Source organism: Mustela lutreola, chromosome X, assembly GCF_030435805.1.
Source record: "Mustela lutreola isolate mMusLut2 chromosome X, mMusLut2.pri, whole genome shotgun sequence".
Classification (NCBI taxonomy): Eukaryota; Metazoa; Chordata; class Mammalia; order Carnivora; family Mustelidae; genus Mustela; species Mustela lutreola.
Window position 1 is genome coordinate 47,245,580 of NC_081308.1, and position 16,513 is coordinate 47,262,092.

The 16,513-nt window shown below is 37.1% G+C and overlaps 1 protein-coding gene across 7 annotated transcripts in view; it reads right to left on the reverse strand.

Moving 5' to 3' along the window:
* The window catches only part of WNK3 (WNK lysine deficient protein kinase 3), a 157,418-nt gene that overhangs the window by 17,194 nt on the left and 123,711 nt on the right, over positions 1–16,513 (reverse strand). For 5 of the 7 annotated variants that reach the window (XM_059156945.1, XM_059156946.1, XM_059156944.1 and 2 more), the window contains 8 exons: positions 16,047–16,202; positions 15,914–15,965; positions 14,525–14,662; positions 13,207–14,150; positions 7,914–8,004; positions 7,229–7,359; positions 6,067–6,689; positions 2,646–2,857 (listed from right to left, as the gene is read on the reverse strand). In XM_059156945.1, the coding sequence (XP_059012928.1) occupies positions 2,646–2,857; positions 6,067–6,689; positions 7,229–7,359; positions 7,914–8,004; positions 13,207–14,150; positions 14,525–14,662; positions 15,914–15,965; positions 16,047–16,202 (2,347 nt within the window). Of the gene's footprint in view, positions 1–2,645; positions 2,858–6,066; positions 6,690–7,228; positions 7,360–7,913; positions 8,005–13,206; positions 14,151–14,524; positions 14,663–15,913; positions 15,966–16,046; positions 16,203–16,513 lie in introns of those variants that run through there. The other 2 variants (XM_059156948.1, XM_059156949.1) reach the window with 2 other exon arrangements.

The following is a 16,513-nucleotide window of genomic DNA, read 5'->3' on the forward strand; positions in this document are numbered from 1 at the left end:
CTTAGAAACTCTGGTGGCAACCCTCTCAGGTCCCCTCCCTCCTCAGGAGCTCTGTACTATCACTTTGCTTTAACTCAACACCCCTTGCTTTGCTGTCCACCACTCTGTCTTCTCTACCTCTTCATTCCTCAAAGTGGTGTGACCAAGAACTGTGTTCACCTACAGAAAGTCCTTTAACAATAGGACAGGTGATGGCCTCTGGCCCATCTCTTGGCAGGAAAAAGATGAGCAGGGTCAGTCCATTTTCTGTCTCTGCAATCTGACAAAAGCCAGTTAAGCAGGGATTAGAAAGTGAAAGAATGCTTTCCATCATAACAAACCAAAGCCATCTGCAAGTCAAAGTCCTAGGGAAACAAAAACTATATAAAAAGAGCAAGTCACTTAAGAACAAAAGATAGCTCCCTTGGTTAAGTGTCTGCCTTCAACTCAGGTCAAGATCAGGTCAAGGTGCTCTGCTAGGTAAGGAGTGGGCTTTTCCCTTTACTCCTCAACCCTGCTTGTTCTCTCTCTTTCTCTGTCTCTCTCTCATGCTCTCTCTCACACTGGCTCTTTCTCTCTCAAATAAATAACTAAATCTTTTTTTTAAAAGTATAGCAATTAATGGCAGAGTATTAGATTGAAAATCCACATGCTTCTGCTGTTAAACTCCAAAAGTTGCCCTCAATCTAAGATTACCCTTCAGTTCTATCTTTAGGAGGATCACAAAGTAGAGTTCCCATTCTTGAGATCGGTATTACTTTTCTATTGTTGCTATAACTGATTACCATAGATTAGTGGCTAACATCCATACCAATGCAACACAAATTTATTATAGCATTGTAGGTGAGAAGTCCAACATGGGTCTCACCAGACTACAATCAAGGTGTTGGCAGGGCTTCATTCCTTCTGGAGGCTCTAGAGAAGATCCGCTCCCCAGCCTTTTCCAGCTTCTACAGTCAGCCTGAATTCCTTGATTTGTGCCCTCTTCCTCCATTTTCAAAGCCAGCAATGTTGCATCCATCTGACACTGCTCCCCTCCCTTACATCTTTTCTCTGACCCTCTCTCCTGTTTCCCTTTTCCACTTTAAAGGACCCTTGTGATTACATTGGACCCACCTAATCCAGGATAATCTTCCTATTTTAAAATCAGTTAATTAGCACCTTAATTCCATCTACAATCCCCATTCCCCTTTGCCATATAACCAAAGATAGTCTCAGTTTCCAAAAGTTTGCACAAAGACATGTTTGGGGGCCATTATTCTGTCTACCACAAATTCTGTTGCCATCTTACGTATATCCTCATAGTTCACCATCAACCCTCACTTAAATATGCACATGTAACCAGGAAGTCTGACCTGATAAACAACTTCTTTATTAAGAAGAGACTGATACTCTATTTTCAAATCAAAAGAAGTACATTTTTCTAATAGTCTCATAAATAAGAAACAATTATCTCTTACAACACATAGAACATGACAGTATTTTTAAGATTATCTTTGTTAGCTACAAACTCAACAAACTCTAGCTCCCAATGATTGCTAACATTTTAAAAACTGTTTGCATAATGTACTGCTAACAGTAATATACAAATATATTCAGAATTAATTAAAAATTATGTGAAAACAGGGGTGCCTGGGTGGCTGAATGGGTTGAGCTGCTGCCTTCAGCTCAGGTAATGATCTCAGGGTCCTGGGATCAAGTCCCACATCCGGCTCTCTGCTCAGCAGGGAGCCTGCTTCCCTTCCTCTCTCTCTGCCTGCCTCTCTGCCTACTTGCGATCTCTCTCTGTCAAATAAATAAATAAAATCTTTAAAAAAATTATTTGAACACAGACTTAGTTATTTGGCTGCATTCTTTTATATTTGCTAAAGAAAAAAAAATCTCTCTTCCATGGAACTGGCTATGAAAGTAGAAAATATCCCAGCTCTGAGTTAGAGATGTTAGAGATGGGATAATGAACATTAAAGAGACCGAAGAATTAAATAATTAGCTTAATGACTGAGATGCAGCCAATTTACACTATGCTTTGAAACCTGTAGTATGTATTAATAATTATCAGTGGCAACAATAACAATGTATTTCTGTACTTTTTAAAATTTCCTAAAAATATTTTTGGAATCAGGAAATAACTATTAAAAATTAAAAACCTGATGGGGTGCCTGGGTGGCTCAGTGGGTTAAAGCCTTTGCCTTCGGCTCAGGTCATGATCCCAGGGTCCTGGGATTGAGCCCCACATCGGGCTCTCTGCTTAGCAGGGTGCCTGCTTCCCTCTCTCTCTCTACCTGCCTCTCTACCTACTTGTGATCTCTGTCTGTCAAATAAATAAATAAAATTAAATTAAAAAATTAAAGACCTGAAATATAAAAAAAAAACAACCCTATTTGCAGGATTGAAGTTGGGCTTCCAGGTGTTTGTTTTCCAAATGAAAACATAGAACACACTCATCTTCTCTACAAAATCTATCATTTAGCCTCACCATAATTTCACAAAAGAATTTTTATCAAAAAAGGTAGAAAAGAATCTTAGGATAATGTGTACTTCTTTAAAGCATCTTAGTGTAATAAGAAATAAATTATAAAAAGTAAGAAATAATTATATCATCATTATATTTCTTACTTTGCTGATATTTGACCAGATTTTTAAAATCACTTTTAAGACTGATTTACCTGCAGCAGCTGTGCCACTATCCACCTGTGTCAAGGACTGTGGTCGGCTACGAAGTTTGCTTTTGAAAGATCTTGGTCTCCGTGGTGATGAAGGTGGCCCAGGAACCTCTGATGATTGGATTTTGCTATCTTTAATTGCCCGAAGACGTTCATAGAGCTCCTGCAGCTCCTTATTCTGCTGAGTTTGAAGATTTACCACCTCCTGAATGTGTCTAAATGAAAATAACGCAGAAAGCATTTTAATAGCACTGGCACCATACAGATGACTCCAGAAACATCTACAACAATACAAGGCAAGTTTAACAAGGAATTTTGATTAACAATGTGAAAATACAGAATCTTCACAATTTTAGGATGAGATATGCCTTCCTAAGCTCAACATTAAACTAACCAGAGATTAAGAAAAAAGTGAACAAAGTGACAAAAACAAATTTCTAAAACTTCAATATAGGGTGCCTAATGGCTCAGTCCATTAAGCATCTGCCTTCGGCTCAGGTCAGGATCCCAAGGTCCTGGGATGGAGCTCTGCATCTGGCTCCCCGCTCAGCAGAAAGCCTGCTTCTTCCTCTGCCTCTGTCTGTCTGTCATGATTAAATAAATTTTTAAAAATCTTTAAAACTTCAATATAGTGAAAGACAATGAAATACAATTTAAAGTCACAGAGTATTGCTAATATTAACCTTCTCCTTATTTATGTTGCAAGTATAAATAACAAAATATTTGCAACATATACTAAAAGGTTAATATACAGGATATACAAATAATTTCTAAAAAAAATCAATATGAAAAGGACGTCTGGGTGGCTCAATCAGTTAAGCGGCTGCCTTCAGCTCAAGTCCTGTTCCCAGGGTCCTGGGATCGAGCCCGCATCGGGCTTTCTGCTCAGTAGAGAATCTGTTTCTCCCTCTCCCTTTGCTCACCACCCCCAGTCATGCTTATTCGCTCTCTCTCTTTCTCTCAAATAAATACATAAAATCTGTTTAAAAAATCACTAAGAAAAAAAGAAACAACCTTGTAAGGAAAAAGAGGAAAGAATATGAGAAGGTGACTCCAAAAAGGAGATACAAGCAGGCAATAAATATGAGATATGAACAACCTCACTATTAATTAGGAGAATACAATTATTTCTTAAGAAATATTTTTAACTCATCTGATTGGAATAAAACTAAAAGGATCAATAATATCCAGTCCAATGTTGTTAAGAAGTGAGAAAACAGGCACTTTCATATATATATATATATATTTTTTTTTTTTTCTTTTTTAAAGTAATCTCTATGCCCAATGTGGGGCTGGAACTCATGATCCCATGGTTAAGAATCACATGCTCTACTGACTGAGCCAGCCAGGCACCCCACTTTCACATATATTTGTTTGGTGAATAAAATATAGCCACCTGAACAACAATTTTAGCGGTATCTATCAATTTAAAGTATATATAACTTTTAACCCAGAAATTCTACTTTTAGGTGTCTATCCAACAAAAATATTCACATAAGTATGTGAAAATTATAAGGCTGTTTACTTCAACATTGTTTACATAAGCAAAATATGGAATAAAGCTGAAATGTCCATTAATGAGGGATTAAATAAACTTTAAGTGGCTATTCTAATATATGGAATAAAGATTATCTATATAAACATGTACATATATGTACATTTAAGCAACAATTAAGTAAAAAAACTGTAGAATAACATGTATATTATGACCTCACTTTCATAAAAGGCAAAAAGTATATATTTATAAATGCACAGAAAAATGATAGGCAAGATATATACCAAACAGTTCACAGTGGTTGCCTCTGAGAAATAAGATTAGGGCATGAGAAATAAGAGATTATTTTGTGTGCTTTTTTATTGCTGTGATACTGTGATTTATATTAAAAAAAAAAAAAAATATATATATATATATATATATATATATATATATATATATATATTTGGTCTTTATCCCTGTTCCTGGAATATAGCTCCTAAAACCCTAGTAATTTCTTAAGCTATAAAAAACAATAGGAGAATCTTTTTTTTTAAAGATTTTTACTTATTTATTTGAGAGAGAGAGCATGAGCAGGGAGAGCAGCAGAGGGAGAGGGAGATTCAGACTTCCCGCTGAGCAAGGAGCCCAATGCAGGGCCTGATCCCAGGACTCTGGGATCATGACTTGAGCCAAAGGCAGATGGTTAACCGACTGAGCCACCCAGGTGCCCAGAGAATCTTTTCTTTTAATATTTGGTCTATTGTCCTCAAATAGCTCCAGTTCCTGAAGTAGTTCCAGAGTGATAAAGGTGAAAGGAATCTTACTATTTAAAACAAGGCCCTTGGAATCACACCTGAGTTTATATTAATGAACTGACGTTCGAAACAGCCCCTAAGGATGGGGGCAGATTGCCAGGAGAACCAACCAAGTGAAAAGAGCATGGGACTTTCAGCCCCTCACACTCTACCTCTGAGACAAAAGGAAGAGATTGAATTAATCATCAGTGGCCAATGGTTTAAATCAATCATGCCTACCATAATGAAGTTTCCATAAAAATCCCTTAGCTGTAGGGCTGAGAGAGGGTCCAGGTTGGTAAAAACATTAAGGTGCTGGGACAGTGGCACTCCCAAGAAGGCATGGAAGCTCCATGTCCCCTTCCCTATACCTTGCCATCTGGCTGTTCCTCAGTTGTGTCCTTTTTATTTATAAGAAACTGATAACCTGGAGTGCCTGGGTGGCTCAGTGGGTTAAAGCCTCTGCCTTCGGCTCAGGTCATGGTCTCAGGGTCCTGGGATGGAGCCCCGCATCGGGCTCTCTGCTTGGCAGGGAGCCTGCTTCCCTATCTCTCTCTGCCTGCCTCTCTGCCTACTTGTGATCTCTCTCTCTGTCAAATAAATTAATTAAATCTTAAAAAAAAAAACTGATAACCTAGTAAGTAAACTGTTCTTCCTGACTCTGTAAGCTGCTCTAGTAAATTAATTGAACCCAAAGAAGGGCTTGTGGGAACCTTTGATTTACAACAGGTTGGTCAGAAGCATAGGTTAATACTACTTGGACTTATGATTGGCATCTGTGGGACTGAGCCCTTAACCTGTGAGATCTGATGCTATCTTTGTCAATCATCAAAATTTTTCAATCATTAAAATGTTACCAATCATGGGGCACCTGAGTGATTCAGTCAGTTAAGCATCTGACTCTTGGTTTTGTCCCAGGTCATGATATCAGGGTCATGAGATTGAGCCCCATGTTGGGCTCCATGCTCAGCACGGAGTCTGCTGGAGATTCTCTCTCTGCCCCTTCCCTGTGCACACATGTGCTCTATCTCTCAAATAAATAAATAAGTCTTTTTTTTTTAATGTTACCAACTGTAAATTAGCTATCAGTCAAATACTTAGTTCTATAAAAATCCAGGCAACCAGATTTGTGACAAAAGGGAAACAATCTTACTTTTCTCGTAATCTCTGAAGCTCCACCTTCAAATCCTCATCCTCTATTTCTGATTCATCATCACTGCTCATTGGAGAAGATGGTGAATAGAAGAGTGAGCTCTGTGTTTGGTTATAGGCTTTTTTTTCATGGAGGGGTAAGCACTGATCACTCTTTGGACCAGTCTTTGCCACTGACTTCCCTCTGCCAGCAAGGGTGGCTGAAAATTCACTATCAGAGCTAGGCTGTTTACTAGCAGTAAGTATCTCTCTCTCTTTAAGCAACAGTTCATGTCCAGAATGCATACTACTTCCCGTGGCTGAGTTCTCCTCCAATTCTTTTTCTGGGGTCATTGAAGATACATCAGTCTCACACGCTGTGCTAAATGATAAGAAGTTGTCTCCTTGTTTGGGAATTCTTTTCCCTTCTTTGAAGGTCTCATGAAGAGCTTGTAACTTCTGAGAAGAAAGTAAAGTTTGTGGATTGTGCATGGCATGTTCCATTTCCACTAACTGAGGCTTTGCTCTGTCCATAAAGACTAGAGCTTCTTCACTAGAATGGGTTGTCATTTTTTTGAATACTGGTGTGTGTTCTATTCCAAAAGATGTCACTTTCACTGACTGCTGCTGAGGAACTGTAATCACCTGAGATACAAAAAGGCAAAAGTGGTTGGCTCTATCTAACCAAAGAGTAAACCCACAAAGAAATTCAATATCAAAATATGGCACAGACAAGTGAATGGTCTGCTGTGATGTACACACATCGATAACACCCAAACCTAAAAACCCCATTTATAATTCTCATTTTCAAAGTCCTTCAATTAGGTCCCCTGGATAAGGAGAGTTGGCTTCAAATTGCTCAAACAAAATTCTGTAATTTAAAAAAATTCAATAATTCAAGTTACTGAGATTCTAAAGGACAAGAAATAGATTTATTAAAAAAGGTGACCCAACCACCCACTGAGAAATGATGACTCATTTCTGTGCTCTTTTCCACTACTAAAATCGCCATTTCTTTAGACTTAACTCAAAGCCTACAAAAGGTAAGGGATGTGTGTAAGGGGAAAAAATTAAATATGACAATAATCTACCTTCAAAATAAGTACTATTTAAATACCAAGATCTCCAATGCTATTCTCTTTTACAATGCCCTTATAGATAAAGATTCAGCCAAACACACAAACCTGGAACCGACCCCGCTGAAATGATCCACTCATTGCTTTACATCTACTCAAAGCCCTAGTATCAGCCATGGACTCTCCCGTCAGGGGAATGGGATCAGGAGCAACTGCTGATCTCATATCTTCAGTTTCCACTGCAAGTTTTGCACAATTGTAAGCAGAAAAGAGAACATTGTTTGTTAAGACTAAATTTGTTTACATTACCAAAAAAATGAAGAAAAGTAGAAAAAGCTTAACCCCTGCTAAATAATTAAAAAGTGTTAATGTAATAAGCAACACTGCAGAAGTCCCTAACTCAAAATCAGACATTGTAAGATTTATCCCAAGACTTAGTATCTACATGAAATGAATAACTGTAAAACCAAATTAGTTACAAAAGGAAAAGCAAAGTGGCAATGACATTAATGGGACACGTCACAGACATGGGCTACGTGAAAAAAGTGGTAAGGTTTGTATATGAACAAACAAACAAACAAACAAAAAGAAAAACAGAAGTAAATGAAAAGTGATGTTACCTAGTCTATGTCCCTGACTGTAAGCACACTACCTTGACGGACTTTTGATCTCTTGAAAAAGCTGGTTGACTGCCGTAGCCTGTATGCCCAGCTTTTTAATTTGCGAGTCCAGGATTTCTTGCTAATAGGATTTTTGAGACTAGGACAAGTAAAGCTTAGGCCAAAATATCCACCTCCTGTCTGCAGATGAATGGCTCCACCGCTTGACACAGCAGCAGGATAGGCCTCTGGATCCCCTGGCAGTGAAGCATCTGGGGACATCTCCTAGTGGAGACAAAAAGAGAAAAACCAAAATAGTAATAATTTAGGTAAGGTGAAGCAGTTGTTTATATCATTGGACTTTCTTGCATGGACTAATCAGTAATCAAAAATGGAATGCTATGTATACCTGCATATCAGAGTGAATCTGAAGTATTCAACTTAGCGGAATTAATCCTTCTCCTTTCTTTAAAAGTATTATTTGGACTTCAGACAAATAAAGAGCAGAATATTAACCTTCTACCCTAGAATATTTTTCATTACAGCAACTTTGAAAACTGAAATTAAAATTATTTCCTTCATATGCTTCATTTACTAAAAAAAGGTTACTGAAACCCTATGCTCTTAAAATGAAACTTTCATTTATGCTCATATTATTTGAGAGAGTTAAAGATGCCTAACACCTATGATAACATAGAAAAAAGCTTTCTAGGCATTTAGATTTATAGAGAAATACTACCAAGTCAAATTTCTTACTTTATGTCAGCACGTAGAAACTTACAATGGACCTTGAAATTATTTCAAATTCTTGCCATAAAAATTGTTAACATCAGGCCACAGCTCACTATAAAATCACTTTCCTCTTCTTGCCTCCCATCCCTCCCAACAAAATGTCAGAATTAACTGTTGTATTCTAAATGAGTACTTTAAAAATAAATCCTCTATAACAGTTAATGCAAAAGTATACAACTTTGGGAACATGAGATTGGTCTCTACTAATCTAGAAAATTAAATGAGTATTACAAAGTTCAAAGAATGGGATTCAGCATTTGTCTGCAGGAAGATAGCGTAAGTGGCATTAAGTACACTGGAGTCTTGAATAAGCATTAACACTCAGGGCAGGTCAGCATTTATTAAAATTCTGAACAATCAGTTCTTATTTTCTGAAGTCCTATTTTGGAAAAAAAATCTCCTTCTGAACTAGTAATAATGCTACTGTCATGAAGAGAAAAAAATTCTCAATAATATTAAATTTAGAAAATGTTGCATTGGTCCCACTGAAATTACAGAAAATTTTTTAATAAGTAATACCTGGATCAAGATGGTGAGTTAAGCACAAGTTCTAGTCTACCTTATCAGTCCAAATCCATAGATATGACAGAAAAAAACAGGCATAGACACATGTATATATGACTAGAGGAGGAAAAAGAAGCCCATGACATAGGCAGTAACTTTCAAAATGCTGCAAACTTGGGGCGCCTGGGTGGCTCAGTGGGTTAAGCCTCTGCCTTTGGCTCAGGACATAGTCCCAGGGTCATGGGATCAAGCCCCACACCCAACTCTCTGCTCAGCAGGGAGCCTGCTTCCTCCTCTCTCTCTCTGCCTGCCTCTCTGCCTACCTGTGATCTCTGCCTTTCAAATAAATAAATAAAATCTTTAAAAAAATATGCTGCAAACTTGGGTGGCAGATATAGGCAGTGAGCGCAAGCCCTGGCCAACCAAAGGGAAGAGTGGTTGGCTAGAATGCTTACAAAGCTGTCTGCAATCAGTCTCCTATCTACCTCAACATCATCTCCTAACACTCTCCTACTTTCTGGACTTCTTTTGGTTCCTTGAACAGGTCTCCACCCATGACTGTTACCACCATACACAAGTTCTTCCCTGACTACCCTATATAAAGTAATCCCCTACTCATTCTATCATAGCCTTTTTCTTTATTTATTTGTTTAGGATCTATCTTCTCCCACTAGAATTTGGGCTTCACAAAGAGAGATCTTGACTTACTCACTGAATGGGAGAGTAAACTGGTTGGGGTACCAAAGAAAGAATAGCCAGGCAGTTCTTCTTTCCTTCCCTATCTCCACAGCAAGCAAAAGACAGCAGAGGCATCTGCTCCCAAATAAGAGTGGTGAGAAGAAAATGTTTGTGGCCCAACCAGCAACATAGGAAGGAGACAACATCCAGAAGGAAGGGAAAGCCCTTCCACCTTTGAAGAAGATTAAGCTACCTTCTAGGCAGCATTTCAAGAAAAGCAGTAATGTTCAGAGCCAAGAAGCATGTTCAATGCCTTTCCCACCATTACTGGAGGAAGGCTACAACAACAATTATATATAGCATTTAGAGAGACAAACAAGAAATCGTACAGGGGAAAAAGAAAAAATGAGTCTAAGAATCACCAAACACTTATGGGAAGTCAACATTATAAGAAAACATTAGGGGCACCTGATTGGCTCAGTCAGTAGAGCATGTGACCCTTAATCTCAGGGTCGTGAGTTGAGGCCCCACATTGGGTGTGGAGCCTACATAAAAAGTAAATAAATAAAAACTTTAAGAAAGAAAGAAAACACTAAATTCAATAAGAAGAATAGCCAAGTTTTGAAATAGCATCAATAACATAGAATAAGACTTTAATATCTCCAGAAATATGTGTGAAGATAATACAAGCATAAGAAAAATTATGAACTACAGTTACTGGAAATTAAAAATATAATCCTAAGGGTTTCTGGGTGGTTCACTGGGTTAAGCATCCAACTCTTGATTTCAGCTCAGATCATGATCTCAGGGTTGTGAAATCGAGCCCCATGTTGGGCTCTGTGTTGGGTATGGAGCCCTCTCCCTCTGCCCTTCTCTTCCCCTCTCTAAAAAAAAATGAAAAAAAAATTAAAATAAAAAAAGAATAACAGAATCCTTGACATAAAGAAACAGCTGAATAGGAGACTGGAAATAGCTTAAAAATTGAGAAATTCTTCCAGTACAAAAAGCAAAAGGACAAAGAGATAGAAAGCAGACAGTGAAAAGTTAATAGATAAGAAAAGCAGCAAATGAAGAAATAAACTATCTCTATTTACAGACAATATGATCTTATATATTATACAGAAAATACAAAATGATATACAAACTCCGCGAAATTGAAGGATACAACATCAACACAAAAAATAGTTGTATTTCTATATATTAGCAATGAAAAATCTGAAAAGGTAATTAAGAAAACAATTCCATTTATAATAAAAACAAACAGAATAACAATGGTACTGGAACAATAGGATAGTCAGATGCAAAAGAATGAAGGTGAATCTTTATTTTACACCATATACAAAAATTAACTCAAAATGACCCTACCATGTATACTTAATCAAGTGTGAAGCAATAAAGGCATTTTTGGACTTAAAAAAATACCCAAATTAGTCACCCATGCAACAAATTTAAAAATATTACTCATTGAAGCATTTTGGGGTAGGGGAGGAAGGAATTCTAGGACACCAGAAATAGTGGCAAGTAAGTTTGATCCAGAAGTAGCAACGGACGCTTAGACAAAAGAATCCATTTGACCTTGACATGATAGTGTCCTCTGAGCAAAAAAATTTAAATGACAGAAAATCATTTTTCATTTTTAATAGTTGTAATCATCTTACATGATCATCAGATAACAATATAATTATAATATAAATGCTGTTTACTGACCTTCAATTCTTCAAATCAACCCACAGACAAAGCACAACCAATATTACAGAAAAAAAAATGTAGATGTTATAAACTTTGCCAGTGTTACAAAGTAATACAAGTGATAAAAATTAGCAGGTATGTGGGAAAGAAGAAAGGGAAAATATAATAATTTCCTCACCCTTCATAGTAGTGAATTATTAGGTATTATCTAAAAGTATTCAATCAAAAGATAGATGAATAAGTATATTATTTACAAGTTATTAATGGCAATGACTTCAAGAATTAAAACCAGGAACTGAACAGTGTTTGGGGAGTAGAAAAGGGTATAGAAGTTGTTAACATAATTACTTTTAATTTTCTATTCTTCTGAATTGCTTTCCTGTTTATATATCAACTATATAATTTAGAATACTAGTTTAAAACAATATAAATCTTAATGTTGTATCTATTCACTGGAATATTACGCCATTGTTTAAAAAACATAAGTGAGGTGGAACTATGTGTACCAACATGGATAAATGCTCATAATTGGAAAAAATGCAGAATAGCACATGAACATAGAGAAGTATATGTATAAAAACATATCTATCTATATCTTTGTAAATATGTAATAAAGAGGTATGACTGGGGCGCCTGGGTGGCTCAATCAGTTAAGCATCTGACTTCTGCTCAGGTCATGATCTTGGGTGGGGATTGAGCCCCGGGTGGGGCTCCCTCCCCCAGCTCATGCTCTCTTTCTCTCTCAAATAAATAAATAAAATCCTTTAAAAAAAGAAGTATGATTATACAAATATCTGTATGTTAGTTAAAACTATGTCTGCAAAGATTCATTAACAGCTGTGTCTATAGGTTTGGAAGTGGGATGGATTTTACTTTACATACACACATATGATACTCATATAATAATAACAATAATAAAGAGATACAGTGGTGAAGATTTAGAAATATATCTATGATATACTATAAAATGAAAAGATAAATTTGCAGACCAATATGCATATAGCGCAATCCTATTTTTGTAAATAAAAAGTTATAGGGATGTAAAAAGATCCATGAAAGCTTAAGAAGGTTAAGTGCCAAATACTAGATAAACACCAAATAGTCATTACCCCTGTGATTTGAAGGAATAGAAAAGGGAAATTAAGTTCCTATGTACATAACTTAAAAAAAATACCATATTATTTCACTCATGTGGAATTTACGAAACAAAACAAATGAACTCAGGGTAGGGGAAGAGGAAAACCAAGAACCAGAGAGGGGAGGTGGGTAGAGGGATGGGCTGAATAGGAGATCAGGATTAAGGAGGGCACTTGTGATAAGCGCAGGGTATTGGATCACAGCAGGAAGTGCTGAATCACTATATTGTACACCTGTACTAATATTAGACTAGAGGTGAACTGGAATTTAAATTTTAAAAAAAAATTTTTTTTTCAAATAAAACCCACCAAACAAGATTAAACTAGAAGCATAAACTTTTAAGAAAGGAAATTGAGACCATGCACTTTTAACTGGAAATCTAAAAGTCAGTTCTTCCTACCTACTAAAACAATCTATGAATCAGTCCTGTTGTCACGAATACAAAAAAAGACATCCTTGCAGGTTCCTAGCTAATTCACCAGAGGGCTCTCTCACCAAAGATACTTCAGTCGTCTCCATCTAGAAATTCTGGGCACCTGCAGCCAAAGTCATGAGCTTCTTAAATAACCTGTGACCTCAGAATCTTAAGACATAGACAATTTCATTTCAAAGGATATAACTTTAGGAAAGAAGGAATTTCTTTAAAAGAATAAGGGTAAGAAATTGATTAGAAAGAATGATACTTACATGTAAACATAATTCGCTGGGTATAGAAGTTATCACATTCAGGTCCCTTTTGAATACTGATATGTTAGCAGGCTGACTTGCAGCCACATTGGACAGAATCTTAGAGCCTGTCTGCTGAAAATTAGGGGACTGTGCAGGACTATCTTGAATTCCACTGTGACTGATGCCTATGACTTCTGGCACTGGGCATGAAAGCGTATCTTCAGCAGAGGAAGAAAATGGAGAGTCTATGCTTTGGGTATCCTTCTGACTCTCAGGATAGATGCTAGATATGCTATGCTCCTGATAGAGCAAGTTTCTTAATTTTTCATCCAGAGTTTTAATTCGGTTGTCTGCAAACTCCATTTTTGGAGGTCTCTCCCCATCTGATTCCAGGATAGTAGTGGGTAGAAGGGTAGTCAGTTCAAGGCCAGGGGTCTGAGTGGGAATGACCATCTTAGGAGAACTTGCTTCAGTGTTCATTGTGGTTTCTCCTTCTTGGGAAATAAACTCTGCATCCATAGTTGGCTGCTGCACTGCTAAGGATTGAGGCTTTTGATCAGATACAAATGCCAGAGTTGTAACAGAGTTACCAGCAATCTGAGTTGACTCGCCAGGAGGGACCATAGGTACATCAGCCTGACTGGCAGCTTGGTGACATGGATATACAGGTAGAAATATGCCTGCTCGGTTGGTGAGTCCCTCACATTCAACTGGAACTGCACGAACTGAAGTAGCAGTATAACTTGAACTACTAGTAACTCGTGCCATTATCTGCCTGTCATCTTCCACTCGATACAATATAGCTGGCTGCTTAGTTTCTACACTGGCATATTCAGAAATCTTACCATCAACTACATCCTTGAGTTCTGATTTGGAGGCAAAAAGTACACGCTGGCATGGATTACTTTCTAGAGTGGGCACTGTGTCCTGTGATATTTCCTTATTACTTGTGGTTCTTGGACCTAGAACAATAACAAAGAATAGCTAGGCACATATTAATAAATACAAAGCATGGACTAGTAACCAAATTCAAAGGGGACAAGAGGAGCAAGGGACAAACAAGAACCTGTGTGTATAAGTCTTGTAAATAAGACTCAAAATACACAGAATTCAACCTGTCAAGGAATAAAAACCTTTTATTTTTTTCCCATAAATACTATATTTAAAAATATTACCTTTTAAAATGGCTTAAGTTAGACCCTAACAATAACACCTTCAAAAATTATTATGAACATTCTCATAAGAATACAATATCCATGAACACAAATTAAAGATATGGTATATATCTTGTAACCCCTCCAAGTCTGGAGAAAGCTGGCAGTCAATGAACACTTACCAGGAAGCAGATACAGCCCAGGAACTGTAGATATGGACTGCTGAAGAGTAGGAGGTGATTGAGCCTCACGGTTTCTTATTGTTTGATTGATACAGAATCGCCACCGACCAACTGGGGATGACTGTGGAACAGATTCATCTGTAAAAAGAATTAACAAAAATCAATATGCTAAGCTATTGTCAACATGTTTACCCTATTAAGGAAACCAGGTTAAAACACCAATTTGTCTTGTATCTCCATTTCCAACAGCATTAGGATATGTGTAATTTATAAGACCAGACCTCCCAACGCAGGCAAATACTCTAAAGAACTAAGCACAAGATATTATTAGGGAAGGATTTTTTAAATCTATGAAAACAAACATTATAGCAATAGCAATTAGAAGAGGGCACATTTTGGGGGAAAAATGGAAAGCATTTTCTCCAATAAAACCTCTATCTCCTGTTCTGCATCCTGATTATGATGATGCTTACCCAATTCTATAGGTATTAAAAGTTACAGAACTATACACCAAAAGAAAAAAATCAATTTTACTATATGACAACTTAAAAATAAAGTCCCTACATCTTTACTCCTACTTTGTAAATTCATTCAAATAAGTAATTCTTTTTGTAAACTTTACCATACTTTATCACTCAGAAATCTGTTCAAATTCCCCTAGCAAGAAAGAACAGAGGAGGACCCTGGCATCCTAACACAAAGTAAATTTCAGGGTAATGGTATCTGGTTTCATGACTCCCACACCACCTGTTGCTTCTTCATGTTGTTATAATTCCTTCACAGGTCCTCATTTGTCTATGGCTCTTCGCCCCCTCCCAGATACTCTAAATATAACCATGACCAGAGCTGAAAAGAATGGAGAGATAAAGTCATCAGAAAAGAAAACAGAAGAACCCATTTTTTAGTCCCTGGAAGTTTAGCTAGTAACTGATTTACAAAAACTTATCAGTGATCACAGCAGGTGGAAGGAAATCAAGATATAAATGACTGTATTAAAACACGAGGCAAACTTAGAACATAGTGATATTAGTTAAGAAAGGTACTGTCCACATCATATCAGTGGTTTAAAAAAACAACTTACCAATTAACTTCAAACAGTAAAGCCATTAAAGGTCATCAGAACTGCGACTGCCTTTCTGATAACATACCATGCAATGACTCAGAAATCAATTAATTGGATAAAGAACCAACACTTGAAGAAAATCTGGAGAATGATTTTACTTCTTACATCTGGGCTGAAAAGGCCTTACCAAGTGTGGGTAAACCTACATTAACAATTTATGAACTTCCTTTATGGGCTAGTATCTTTCTCAATGAAGATACATAAATTAAAGTTTCCAAATGTCTTGCTTCAAAAGCCACATGGTAAATTTTATGAAATATACTTACTGCTGGTTTGAGTGGATGCAGAATTTATCTGTACTTGTTCAGATGATCCTGTCTGAATTAAAAATGAACAAATAAATAAAGAAGTTCCTGATATATATCTGAGAAGACCTATTTGCTAAGCAACTGCTCTTACTTGGCTATTGTTGGATTCCACAATAATAGAGTCAATTCCGATGGCTCTATCTGCAGCAGAGTGGACATGAAGGATCTCCTGGGCTTGACCTACAATAGCCCTCAATTCTTCTACAAATTTTTCTTTCTCACTTTCTAGCACAAAGTTATCTTCAACCTGTCCAAAAGTAAAAGTAAGTCTATTTAGTTTCTTCAAGATTGTGATATTATATCAATGGTGACTATCTTAAAGAAAATTAAATGAAAATTGAGTATTATATACAAAGGCCACAAGAGAATTAAAAACAACCAGCACTGGGGCACCTGGGTGGCTTAATCAGCTGAGTGTCCAACACTTGGTTTCAGCTCAGGTCATGATCTCAGGATCGTGAGATCAAGCCCAGCATCAGGCTCCACACTCAACAGGGAGTCTGCTTGAGACGCTCTCCCTCTGCCCCTCCCTCCGCTGGCGCTCATGCACTCTCTAAA